The 13,957-nt window shown below is 39.2% G+C and overlaps 1 protein-coding gene across 4 annotated transcripts in view; it reads right to left on the reverse strand.

The window, feature by feature from the left end:
* The window catches only part of Fktn (fukutin), a 56,746-nt gene that overhangs the window by 18,160 nt on the left and 24,629 nt on the right, over positions 1–13,957 (reverse strand). For 2 of the 4 annotated variants that reach the window (XM_027403072.2, XM_027403075.2), the window contains exons 7-9: positions 7,928–8,057; positions 4,884–5,017; positions 3,578–3,705 (exon numbers count right to left, since the gene is read on the reverse strand). In XM_027403072.2, coding sequence (XP_027258873.1) covers positions 3,578–3,705; positions 4,884–5,017; positions 7,928–8,057 — 392 coding nt within the window. Of the gene's footprint in view, positions 1–83; positions 174–3,577; positions 3,706–4,883; positions 5,018–7,927; positions 8,058–13,957 lie in introns of all 4 variants that reach the window. The other 2 variants (XM_027403074.2, XM_027403073.2) reach the window with 2 other exon arrangements.

Consider the following 13,957-nt stretch of genomic DNA (forward strand, 5'->3'; position numbering starts at 1 on the left):
AACTTGACACAAAGCTAAAGTCATCTGAGAGCAGGGAACCTCAATTAAGAAAGTTCTTCCACAAGATCAGGCGGTAGGCAAACCTGTATGTAGGTCATTTTCTTCATTAGTGATAATAGGGGAGGACCAGCCCATCATGGGTGGGGCCATCACTGGACAGGAGGTTCTGTGTTCTGTAAGAAAGCAAGGTGACTATAGATTTCCTTAATTATGTTTAGGTATGTTCCTTGTATACCTGATTACTCCAATACTTTTATTATGAAGAGGTGCTTGATTTGTGAAAGGCTTTTTCAGCATCTAATGAGATGATCATGTGATTTTTTTCTTTCAGTTTGTTTACATGATAGATTACATTGACAGATTTTCATATGTCCAACCTTCCTTGTATCTCTGGGATGAAACCTTGATTATGGTAAGATGATCTTTTTGATGTGTGTTCTTTGATTCACTTTGTGAGTATTTTACTGAGTATTTTTGCATCAATGTTTATGAGAGATATTGGAATGTAATTCTTTTTCATTGTTAAATCTTTGCATGGATTCACTGAACCCAACACAAGAAAAAGTGGGTAATAGCCTTGAATGCATTGCCACAGGAGAAAATTTCCTGAATAGAACACCAATAGCACAGGCACTAAGATCAACAGTTAATCAATGGGACTTCATGAAACTGAAAAGCTTCGGTAAAAGACACCATCAACAGGACAAAATGGCAGCCCACAGAATGGGAAAAGATTGTCACCAACCCCACATCTGATAGAGGGCAAGTATCCAAATTATATAAAGAACTCAAGAAACTAGACATCAACAAACCAAACAATCCAATTAAAAAATAGGGTAGAGATCTAAACAGAATTCTCAACAGAGGAATCTCCAATGGTTGAGAAACAGTTTTAAAGAAATGCTCAACATCCTTAGCCATCAGGGAAATACAAATCAAAACTACTCTGAGAGTCCATCTTATACCTGTCACAATGGCTAAGATCAAAATCACAAGTAACAGCTCATGTTGGAGAGGATGTGGAGAAAGGAAGACTCCTGGTGGGAGTGCAAACTTGTACAGCCACTTTGGAAATCAATATGGCAGTTTCTCAGAAAATTGGGAATTGATCTATCTCAAGACCCAGCTACACCACTCCTGGGAATATACCCAAAGGATATTCCACCATACCACAAGGATACTTGCTCAACTATGTTCATAACAGTTCTATTCATAGTAGCCAGAAACTGGAAACAACCTAGATGCCTCTCAATTGAAGAATGGATAAAGAAAATGTGGTACATTTACACAATCGATTATTACTCATCTGTTAAAAACAATGACATTGAGCTGGGCGTTGGTGGCATACACCTTTAATCCCAGCACTCAGGAGGCAGAGGCAGATGGATCTCTGTGTTCGAGACCAGCCTGGTCTACAAGAGCTAGTTCCAGGACAGCCTCCAAAGCCACAGAGAAACCCTGTCTCGAAAAACAACAACAACAACAAAAAAAAACAAAAAGCAAAAAAAAGCCAAAACAACAACAACAACAAACAATGACATCAGGAAATTTGCAGGCAAATGGATGGAACTGGAAAAAAAATCATCCTGAGTGAAGTAACCTAGACCCAGAAAGACAAAAATGGTATGTACTCATTTATAAGTGGATATTAGCTGTAAAGTAAAGGATATTCATGCTTTGGTCCACAGACCCCAAGAGGCTAAGTAACAAGGAAGGCTAAGGGGGACACAAGGATCTCCCTAGGAAGGGAAAATAGAATAGATTTTTTGGGTGGACAGGGGCTTAGCAGGGTTGGGAACAGAAAGGATTATTGTTGGGGGAAGGGAGCAAGAAAATACTGAGAGGAATGACTGGAATTAGAGGGCATGTTGGGGGCCGGGTAGAAATGTAGTACAGTGGAAACTCCAAGGAATCTATGAGGGTGACCCTAGGAAAGACTCCTAGTATGGGGGACACAGAGCCTGAACCACCCATCTTCTGTAACCAGGAAAGGCCTCAAGTAGAGGGATTGGGAGACCAATCCAGTCACAAACTTCAACCTGCAGTCTGTCCTGCCTACAGAGTGTTCTGGGACCAGAGCCTAGCAGAATCCTCATCAAAGAGATCAGAGAGACTTCATCCAGAAACTGATGGGAGCAGTTGCAGAGTCCATAGTCAAACATTAGGTAGAGGTCCTGGAGTCCTGAGGAGGAGGGGGAGGAAGGCTCAGAGGAACCAGAGGGGTCAGGGACATCATGAGAACATGGCCCAGAGAATCAATTGACTGGGACTCACTGAGATCAGGGAGCCCAGAGGGGTCTGATTTAGGCCCTCTGCATATATGTTATGGCTGAATAGCTTGGTGTTTTTGTGGGATTCCTAACAGTGGGAGTGGGGGGTGTCTGACTCTTTTGCCTCCTTGTGGGACCCTTTTCCTCCTATTGGGTCATCTCGTCCATCCTTGATGTGATGGTATGTGCCTGTCTTACTGTGCCTTGTTATGTCCTGTTTGGTTTATGTCCCTGGGAGGCCTTCTCTGTTCAGAGGGGAGATGGAATGGGGGTGGACCTGGGGGAAAGGGGAGGAGGAGAGACTGTGGGGAAGGAGAGGGAGAGGAAATTGCAATTGAAATATAATATATGAGAGAATAAAGGCTGAGTAAGCAAGCCATGATCAGAAAGCCAGTAAGCAGCACCCCTCCTTGGCCTCTGCATTAGCTCCTGCCTCCAGCTTCCTGTCCTTTTTGAGTTCCAGTCCTGACATCCTTCAAAGATGGACTACAATTCAGAAGTGTAAGTCAAATAAATCCTTTCCTCCCAACTTGTATTTTCACATTAGAGTTTCATCACAGCAATAGTAATCCACACTAAGATACATATATAGTCATTGATTTACATATTTCTAAGTACATTTAAATTTTCAAATTACTTTTAATTTACTTGTGTATGTACATGTATAGGTGGGTATGAAATGTTGCATGTGTGGAACTCAGAAGAATTTGTGGGAATTAGTCTCTCCTTCCACCATGTAAGTCCCTAATGATCCAACTCGGATTGTTAGGCTTGGCACAAAGTGTCTTACCGGCTAAGCCATCTTATTGGTACATTTCTCTTGTTTTGAATTTTTATTTCTATGTATCTTACAATCAGACTTAACTCAGTACAGTGTGTTGTCATAAAGCAAAGTAGTCTTTATAATTAACAAATGTTTAAAGAGTACACTCTAGGATCAGAGTCAATTATGGGACAGTTTATAACTTTCAGAAAAAGGTTTAGGTAACTCTCAAACCTCCAGAACAAATTTACTTTACAATCTTCAGGTGAAGGCTCAGGGACCCTAGGAGGATGGGATGAACCCAAGGAAAACAGCATTGTAAATTTGCTGTGATAACTCAACATGACTTCTTTGGTTGACCAGCCTTGGCAATACTTCTCTCAGACCATCCTCACATCGAGTTCTCATGAGAATTTCCCAGGAAATCTGGACTCTGGGTAAGCTGGAGCATATTAGCAGCTGATGGAGCCTTGGGGGATGTCCCTTTCTCCATTTTGAAATGACTCCCATGGTCCCCTTTAATAAGTACTTATCTGGTACATACTTAAACTTTTTTCCTGTTTTGGCCTGAGTGCCTCCATTCCACATATGGTCAGTCTCTTCATAGAAGAAAAAAATGTCAAGTTTTACATCATCTTTTCCCTGGAAGGATAGTTCCAAGCTGTCTTCTACCTATAAGGAAAATGAAAACCTTCATGGACAGAAACAACAGGAACATATTTTCATATTTTAAATAAAGAAAAATGTTTTATGTAGTAAGCCTGGATGCATGTTTTTAAACTTAAATTCCTGTGAAAGTAGGATACTAAACTAGCTTTTCTTAAATGCACATAAAATAATGTTTCTTCAGCTGATGACAATTCATGAGTAAATGCTTCATGGTAGTTAAAACTGTTACTCTGCAGGGAAAATTAAAGTACCGTATTCCAGATCCCCCTTCTAACTAAAGGAGGAAAGAAAGGGGAACTTATCCTAAACGTAAAGTTCACATGGTACTTGGTGCATGTGTCTTCAACAGTATCACATAATAATTTATGTGACCCTCCAGGGGATGAGTGCTCATGTATCCATCTGTATATTCCACTGTAAAGCACAGTGCCAGACACCAGCATTTAGCAAGTCTCTGCTGAATGACTAAACCTTCTGCTTTGGCCTCAGAAAACATTATTATTATTATTATTATTTTAAATAAATTAGGATGATTACTTCTGATGAGGAGAAATAATTTTCCAGGGATGAAAAAAAAATTTGACTTGCTTTTCAGGATACTACTTCCCTGAGAACAAAGTATTATCACAAAGGATCATGGGCTTTTGGAAGAGCAATCAAACCGTCCAGAGTTCATCTTGACCACAGTGCCCTTGCCCACATTAGCCTGTGAGGAAGTTATTCAACTTATCCCAGGAGAGCCAAACAAGAAACACAAGCATTTGTTAAACATGGCTCCATATCCCTTAGCAATCAATGGGATATTTGTGCTCATTTTTATGACATCTAATCCTAAGTGAGCATTAGATGACTCAGAAAAGAAAATATAACTTCAAAAAGAGCAGGGTGGGATTCTATCTTTATAGTAATTCTATACCATACTATGGCATAAGAGAATGGCAATACATTTACTTACAGGAGCCCAAGATTCTTCTTTCATCATTATTAATAAATATAAGGCCATATTTTTCTTTAAGTTTTTCTTTAAGTAGTACAGAAATGTTAAGGGATAATAGGTCAAACCTGGTAAGTGCTGGGTGATAAAATTATATTTGTCACATCTTTAATTATGAGTAAGTTAGTTAAGGTAAACTTTATAACTGAGACACATTATTTATGAAATTAAGTTAACTGTCACCAACCTTCCCAAACTTGTGTTTGAGTGGAAGTCCTGCATTTTGAAATGCCAAAATAATATCAGGTTTGTAATCTTGAATAAAAATTCCTAGGTCGACGTCTTTGCTATAAGGAATAATACTGCATTGTCGATACCATCCTAAAAGGTGGTGGGGGGGGGTAAAAAACATTTCAGATTATATTTGGAAAATGAGTTATTATCATGAACAAACTTTATAGTAATGGCTATCATTTCATAAGGTTAAGGTTAGGGTACTTTATCAAAGTTATTTTTTAAAAGTTAAACCCCAAACTAAACAATTTGGTTATAGTAGTTACCTAGACGAAATCAATCTCCCTCCTCCTTTCTCCTTCTTTTTCTTTCCCTTTCCCCTCCTCTTTTCCCCCTCCCCCCTTTCCCCTTGGTCTGAGTACTCAGCTCCCTCAAAAGCTTTAACTAAGTCAGCCATGGTGGTTGACACCTTTAGGCCAGCCTGTTCTGTTCTACATAGTGACTTTCAGAACAGCCAGGGATACACAGTGAGATCCTGTGTAAAAAACAAAAAAACAACAACAACAACAAATTTTTCAGGACACATAATAATTTTTGAATAGATCATTAGCTTTAATAATATGTTAATTGGGCCATCCACTTAAACAATTGCTGTTCAGAGTGTTTAATCATTAACATTTAATGATTGATACTGCTTTAAGATGTGCTAAGAATATTTAATTCAATTAATATGCTTTCCTGAGTCCATAATCTATAGCACTTAACAGCTCCCACAGCTCATAACTGATGGGCCACATAAAGATCTAGTTAAGGTGTGATACTCAGTTTACACCAACGCTATTTCTTCGTGTTTCCTGTGTAACTACATCTTGCTTAGGTGCCTCAGCAAGGCTTTAAGAAAGCTTACTCCCTATCATTACTAGTAACTCCCGAGTCTTCCCTGCCTGCTTCTCATCTTTCCATTTTAATGGATGTTTTTTAAAGGTTTACTTATTATATATAGTGTTGTGCCTGCATGTATGCCTACATGACAGAAGAGGGCACCAGATCTCATTACAGATGGTTGTGAGCCACCACATGGTTGCTGGGAATCGAACTCAAGATCTCTGGAGGAACAGCAGTGCTCTTAACCTTTGTGCCATCTCTCCAGCCCTCCAATAGCTTTTAAAGTATGTAAGTGTCTATAGTCATCCCAGTAGGCATTGCTATTACAAAATGTTATTTGGAATTTTAAAAGAATTCTACTAAACAATTATCAACTATTAAAAATACAAGAGTTTGCTGAATGTTACAGCACTCACCTCACCTCAACCCTCAGGAGGCTGAGATAGGCGGATCTCTGTAAGCTCAAGGCCAGCCTGGTCTACACATAGAGTTCTAGGCCAGGGCCACATAGTAAGACCCTACTTAAAACACAGAAAACAAAAACAAACAAATAAAAAAAAAACAAAAATGAACCAAAACCTAAAAATAAAAGGGCTCTTAAATAGCACTCAACATACAGTATCAAATATAATCCTCGTATTTTACCAATAAAATAAACCACAAGGGTAAAAACTGAAATCATAACAAATGACTAAGCATTTTTGGTTACTGACTATAAAAACATACATGCTTCTATAAAAAAAGCTTTAGCGAGCCAAGCATTGGTGGTGAACGCCTTTAATCTCAGCACTTGGGAGGCAGAGGCAGGTGGATTTCTGTGAGTTCGAGACCAGCCTGGTCTACAAGAGCTGGTTCCAGATCAGCCTCCAAAGCCAGAGAAACCCTGTCTCGGAAAACAAAAACAACAACAACAACAACAACAAAAGTTTTAGAGCAAATATGCATACATAAGAGAGTATCACATATTCTTTTATGCTTTTACTATTTTGTTGTTGAGACAGACTGGCTTTTAATTTGCTATGCCTTTATGGCCTTGAACTTCTGAGCCTCCTGCCTCTCCCTCCTGTGCTGGGTTAAAGATGTGTGCCTCATCCAGTCTAAGCATCTAAGCATGTCATCTTTCATATAGCCCAGCATATAGGACAGCCACCAATCCCAGGCTACACCTGTTGTGCCTGCATAATTATTTAAGGCACTTTCTTTCAGTTGCAAAGTCTCCCAAACTGGAAAATAAAATCTACTGTAATTTTTTAAAAGCTGAACTAACTAGAATTAACTTTTGTACAAATACACACACACACACACACACACACACACACACACACACACACAGATACAACCATAATCAACTACAGAAATAACTGAAAAGGAACAGAAACAAACAAACAAACAAACAAACAAATTAAGGATCTACATAATTCTAAAGGCCAAGAAGCCGATATAATGAATGGTGTATCCAGAAACCTTTTTCAGATTCTAACAGCTGCTGCTTAAAACTACAAAAAATGTCTTTCCCCATCTCAGGTGAACAGTGATGCCTAACCAGTGATGCTCTCAATGACCTGGGAAAGTTATAGATGACCTTAAAGCATGCCTGTCAAGCTTCCTCTCACTAGAAATGTTTCCTGCAAAATTGTAGTTTAAAGCAATAGTAATTTGAGACAGAAATAGCAAAATGTTAATTTAAGGATGAACTGAAAACAAAACATACGAATCATAATCTACATGTCTGATATAAATCTTTACCCATTATTATAACTTTTAGTAAATACAAGTGGCTTTATGATTCTGTTTTGTAAGGCTGGAGAGATGGCTCAGAGGCTAAGAGCGCTGGCTGCTCTTCCAGAGGTCCTAGTTCAATTCCCAGTAGCCACATGGTGGCTCACAAGCATTTATAATGAGATCTGATGCCCTCTTCTGGCATGTAGGTATACATGACATGCAAATAGAGCACTCATATACATAAAATGCATGAATAAACAAATCTTTAAAAGATCCTATTTTATATTTCATCAATCACTTTTTTAAAGGAGTCAACATACCTTGCTTCATACATTAATGTTTATTCTACTAAATACTATATTTTTAATATATTACTGGTGCCTGATCACCGCAAACATTCAGCCCTAAATCCAAAAGGATGAGATAGAGATAAATGTAAAGCATTTTTACCTAGACAAGTTCCACTGCTCAGCCAGAAGGGCACTCCCAGTTCATTTAATGTTTTGGCTGCTAGCTGAAGTAATTCCTTTGCCCTCTTCCGAAAGGCCATAGCGTCCACACTATTATCGTCAAGGTACTGCTGCAAGTTTAATAAACAGTTACCTATTATAACAATCCCTAAACTGCTAGGTACATTTCTATGATATCTGAATTAAACTTGGAAACTAACATTATTTTTTTTCTATTGTACAAAATTCGAATTTAGGGGTCTTGGGTGGCTCAGTGGGGTCAAGTGTTTGTGATACGAGCACAAGGGCCTGGATTTGGATTCTCTCTCTCTCTCTCTTTTTTTTTTTGGTTTTTCGAGGCAGGGTTTTCCTGTGGCTTTGGAGGCTGTCCTGGAACTAGCTCTTGTAGACCAGACTGGTCTCGAACTCACAGAGATCCTCCTGCCTCTGCCTCCCGAGTGCTGGGATTAAAGGCGTGGGCCACCAATGCCTGGCTGGATTTGGATTCTCAACACTCAAATCAAAGCTGGGAGTATTGATGTGGGTCTGTGACCCCTGTGATGTTAGGGTGGGAGAGGTTAGAGACAAATAGATCCAGGAGCTCCTTGGCCAGCCAGTCTAGCGAATCCATCAGTTCCAGGTTAAGTGAGAGACCCTCTCTCAAAAAAAAAAAAAAAAAAAAAAAAAAGAAAAGTGAAAAAGTGAAGCAGTTGTGGGCTGCTGCTAACTTGCCCAAGCTCTGGTGCATGGCCCCATACCCATGTGCATGTAGGAAGCACTAATTGGATTCTGTGGGTTATAACACATGAGAAGAATGAAAATGACAAGGGGGTATATTATTGAGCAGGTGTAGGGGACCTGAGAGTGGATATAATCAAGGTGTAATAGAGGAAGACAACCAGTCCCAACCTCTGGCCTCAGACACAAGTGCACAAATGTGCCCATATACCTATACATAGGCACACATGCATATACCCCACAAGCCCAGAAATCAAAGTTTACAGTTACTTCTTAGTCACACATTAAAGCAATTTAACTAGATTCTAGGAGAAGCCAGTTTAAGAGGAAGACATATAAACAACTGCGGTTCCTCAACGATGAGACTTCGACTGTTATCAGTTTCCTCTGTACATCATAATTTAGCAGGCTGGGCAGTTGGGAGGAAAAAAGCTAATTGCAGAGCTAGAAGCATTATTTAAACAAAACAGATTAAATGATGTTTCAGATGCACATTAAATGATGTTTCAGATGCAGTCATTTACTTGTCTTTAGAGGTTGGGTAATTAAGCAGAAATTTGAATTAGACCATCAGAGTTGGACTTCCTTTTGGAAGGGCAGATCATTTAACAAAAGTGTAAGCTCTATGAGGAGAGGATGTTTAGGGTATTGAATCAAATACCTCAGTGTCTAGAACAGTATCTCTCTACATTTGACAAATGAACAAGAGAATGCAAGAAACAAATTTCACTGTAGTTAATGCCCTCATTTATAACTCAAAGATAGTAACTATGCTTTATAGAACTACTTTACAGATCTGAATGAAAGCCCTTTTGTAAAGTATAAGTATTTGTATACTTTTCTGATTTACTACATTTTATTCTGTAACTGAAGAAAACAGCGTGAAGTCTTCAGTGGTATTTCACTGTGGTATTTCACAAAATATAAACTACTTGGCTTAGAAGACCAGGGACAGGTGTCTGGTTACTGAGCTGGCCTATCACTAACCTCTTTTTACATGTCCTGTTCCAGTAATAAAATGTAACTTCTCTAATATGCCACAATCTTTGTAGCCTATAATACCTTATATGCCACTTTCTTTTTCAGAATGCCCCTGACTAACAAAATCATGTTTCAGCTCCAGGCTCTGAGAAATACCCTGATTTCCCTAAAAAGACAGATGAATGTGTTTCTGTTCAACATTTGCTAACACAGAAAGCCAAGCAAAACAGTCAGCTCCTCCATGAGCTTACACAGACTTTTAAAATCTTTAATTCTTTTTGCACTATTTTATGTATATGGGTATTTTGCCTGTACACATGTCTATACGCTGTGTACATGCCTGGTGGCAGGAAGAAGAGGACATCAGAGCTCTTGGGAATAGAGTTATAGATGGTTGTGAACTGCCATGTAGGTGTGGGGAATCAAACCCAGGTCCTCTGGAGGAGCGGCCAGTGCTCTTACCACTGAGCAATCTCTCCAGCTCTCTTTCTAACTGGTTTATACTGTTGGTTTTGTTTCAGTTTTCCCAGTGAGGCTGTAAACATGTGAGAGCAGGTCCCGCATTTCTCCCTCACTAATCTACAGCTGTGGAGTGCCACCTGGTACATAGTGGGTAAGCAACAGATACTTGCTTGAGAGGCTAAATGAAAAAATGACTAGTTCTGACAGCATCCTAGAATATCATGTGATTTCTTTTACAATAAAGCAGAAGAGAATATAGTTCATTGAGACATGTCCCTGGGATTATAAGGAATAGCATCGCTATGTGGATCTTGAGGGAAGAGTGTCCTATGAAAGAAAGTCCCCTACAGGAACACTGTTACTATGGATTAAACAAACTATACAGGATACCCTGAAATAAAACATCCCTTTCCTCAGTCACCACTTCTTTTAGAACATACGAATTGAAGGAGAGGTACATATTCTTGTGCTTGTAAGAGAGAATGCCTAGAGCTAAACATTTAGAGACCTAGCTACCACATAGACTATGTGCTAAGCCAGTCATAACTGCCAATGTTAAAACACATCTTAAAGCTACAATTTTCCTCTCTGTTAAAGAACACTTGCCTTATGGGAAACCTTCCTTCAAGCTGTTGATCAGAGGAGTCCAAGAAGCTCCCAAAACAATGTAAGTTATCATCCTTGGCTGTGTTCTAAAAAATGAAGGTAAGACCTTATTGCTGAAGACACTACACACTTCAGACACAGGGCTTGGAGGAATCAAGCTAGAAATGAACAATTGATCATGGAGTGCCCATCTCTAGCTAATATATCTATATCACAATCTTCATAGCTAACACTCAGGATGTCCACTATGAGACAGTATCCTCTATAAATAACCGGGATGTGTACCTACAAATCTTAATAATATGCTCACCTAAACAATGACAGTACTAGATGACACTGCAATGTGGATGGGGGAATTCCAGGCCTCAACCTCTAGATGAAAAGCTACATGCAATTTAATGGCTGCTAAGAGGGACAATCTATTTTCTCCAGTAATGTGTCCCCTGATAAGTTATCCAATAGTCTTTAGTCAGATCTTACAACTTAATTGGGCTGCAAATAATGATTTAATTCATAGATTTCAAGAAACAGATTTAGAAATAAATATATACAGACATATGCATAATGTCCCTGTTAAGTGAGAGGGTCTGTGCACAGCAATGGGCATGTTACCTGCTGTCAGATCTTGGCTTCTACAAGGGCCCATTACTTAGAGTAATGGTTGAACCCAGGGCTGGGACAGGAAAATCACAAGAGGAACTTAGAATATCTATGTTTTGTTAAAAAATGAAGAAAGATGGAGATGTGACAGAAGACACAGGAGCTGTGGTGAAGAGTCTTCTACCAGCCAAAATACGCAACAATCTGAAGATTAAAATAAATGATGAAAGTAAGGGTCTATAACTCATTAAAACAGGAAACCATGAGTTTCTTATTTAAATCATAACTGTGATGAGAGATGTTAATATTTAAATAGCTGCAAAGTAACTTGCAAATGAATACTTCTAATTACAAAGGGAAAAAATGCAAAGTCACAGAAGCATTGAAGACTTGCATTGAGTGAATGACATGAACATCTACAGTGCTCTGTAGCCCTTGAACTCAAACCCAACCACCAGAGGGAGGAGGGAGGCCATAGGAAGGGAATGAAACCTAGAAGTCACAGGAAATTCCCCAAGCTGCAAGAATCACAGGCTTCACCCCATGGTTATAAAGGTGTCAACAATTTCTAAGGTGATGAGACTCCCTGGAAGCTGTTTAGGAGATCTAGGGTATGCAGCTTTTCAAGTGTCACTTACACAAGGGTGAGCTTCTTGGTGATGCTTAAAATTGGTGTTGCTATATGCCTTAGCAGGCCTTGAACTTTTGGCAATCCTCTTGCCCTGGCCTCCCAAATGTGGAAATTACAGGCGTGTGCTACCACAGAATTAGATTGAAATTAAAAGCAATGTATGTTAATTCTTGATTTTTGTATTCAGATATAGAGAATATTCTAGTTTTTAGAAAATGCTAAGTTATTGGAAGCTTTAGGACACTGGTTTATAGCTCACTCTCAAATGAGCCAGAAAAAAAAAAAACCCAAAATGTGTTATTTGTATTGTACTTGCAGCTGCTATGTTAAGTCTGATACTGCTTTTAAAAATCACTACTAAATGGCCGCATGTTGGTGGTGCACACCTTTAATCCCAGCACTTGGGAGGCAGAGGCCAGATTGGTCTACAGAGCTAGTTCCAGGACAGGCTCCAAAGCAATACAGAGAAACCCTGTCTCAGGAAAAAAAATCACTACTAAAATAAACTAGAAAGCTAGGGGACTACTTTACAAGGTTTGTTTTGTTTTTGTTTTTTGTTTTAATTGGATTAATTCATCACTATAACCATACTGTGCATTTCATTTCATTTAAGACTGTTTGGCGCCATCAAGTGTTCAAATGGGTGTAAGTTAATTTTAATTTACCCTCCTGGTATTTTACTCATCATGATCCTAACATAACAAAGAAACAAGTAATAGGATAAAGATAAAAAACATTACCAAGACTTTCAGTAAGTCCATATCAGTAACATCAACACAATGGCAAGAGGGAAACACAAATTAAGCATCACAAATGGCATGGCAGCAATTGACTACCGTGAATAAAATAAGGTGCCTGATACCAAGCTCACAGAATTTGGAGGTAAGAGACACAGAGCACTGTGGTAACTGCTATGGCCGAGGTGGGCAGTGCCCTTAGGGCAGGAAGCAACCAAACTCCATCACTTCTACTTCTTATTACTATGTGGTAGAGGCAAAGCTTCTCACCCACTCAGCTCGGTAGACTCAACAGCTCTACAATAATAAATTCAAAAAAGGGCCAGGAAGATCTAGAAGGACCACTTGGGCTGTCAAGGACTTGGGTATCAGCATACAGTATATGAGAAACCTTGTATTGAGTCTTGGATTCGGGGCCACAATAAAAAAGTTGACACTTAGTTTCTCATTTTATTTGTTCTAAATTGCTTTCTATTGCTGTGATAAACACTTTGATCAAACTGCAACTTGGGAGAGAAAAAGGTTTAATTCATTTTATAACTCCTAGTCACAATCCATCCCTGAGGGAAGTCAGCATAGGAATTCAAGGTGAGAACTGAAGCACAGACTTGTGTGGTGACAGAGTATGCCTTTAATCCTAGCACTCAGGAGGCAGAGGTAGGTGGATCGATGAGTTCAAGGCCAATCTGGTCTACACAGGACAGCCAGGGCTACACAAAGAAATCCTGTCTTGAAAAACAAAAACAAAAAACAAAACAAAGCAAAAAGACCACCACCAACAACAGAAAACTAAACCAAACCAACCAAACAAACAAACAAAAGAACTGAAGCAGAGACCTTGCAAGGATGCCACTTACTGGCTTGCTCAGCTCTAAGTCTTACACAACCCAGAATCATTTGCACAGGTGTGGCATTGTCCCCAGCGGGCTGGACCTGCCCACATCAATCATTAATGAAGAAAATGCCTCATAGACTTTCCTACAGACCAGTCTTTGGCCAGGAAACCCCAGAAAATATAAGGCAAGTAATTAGGAAACCAAATCTCCACCTTCAAAACTGTTTTCATTGTATCTCTGGTTTCATACAATTGTTACAGTTGGAAGTTTAGATTCATCAAAATCATTTGTGTATCACTATAATCAGAAGCCAAAAGGCTAGAAGAGCATAGGAAAAAAGCTGAAACTGAGCTGGCTTTGTATAGTACTTGTTTAACATTTTGCCAAATACACTTACACACTCATATTCAGTGCCAAATGTCTGTCAAAAAACCCCTACT

This window comes from Cricetulus griseus, chromosome 2 (assembly GCF_003668045.3).
Source record: "Cricetulus griseus strain 17A/GY chromosome 2, alternate assembly CriGri-PICRH-1.0, whole genome shotgun sequence".
Lineage (NCBI taxonomy): Eukaryota > Metazoa > Chordata > Mammalia > Rodentia > Cricetidae > Cricetulus > Cricetulus griseus.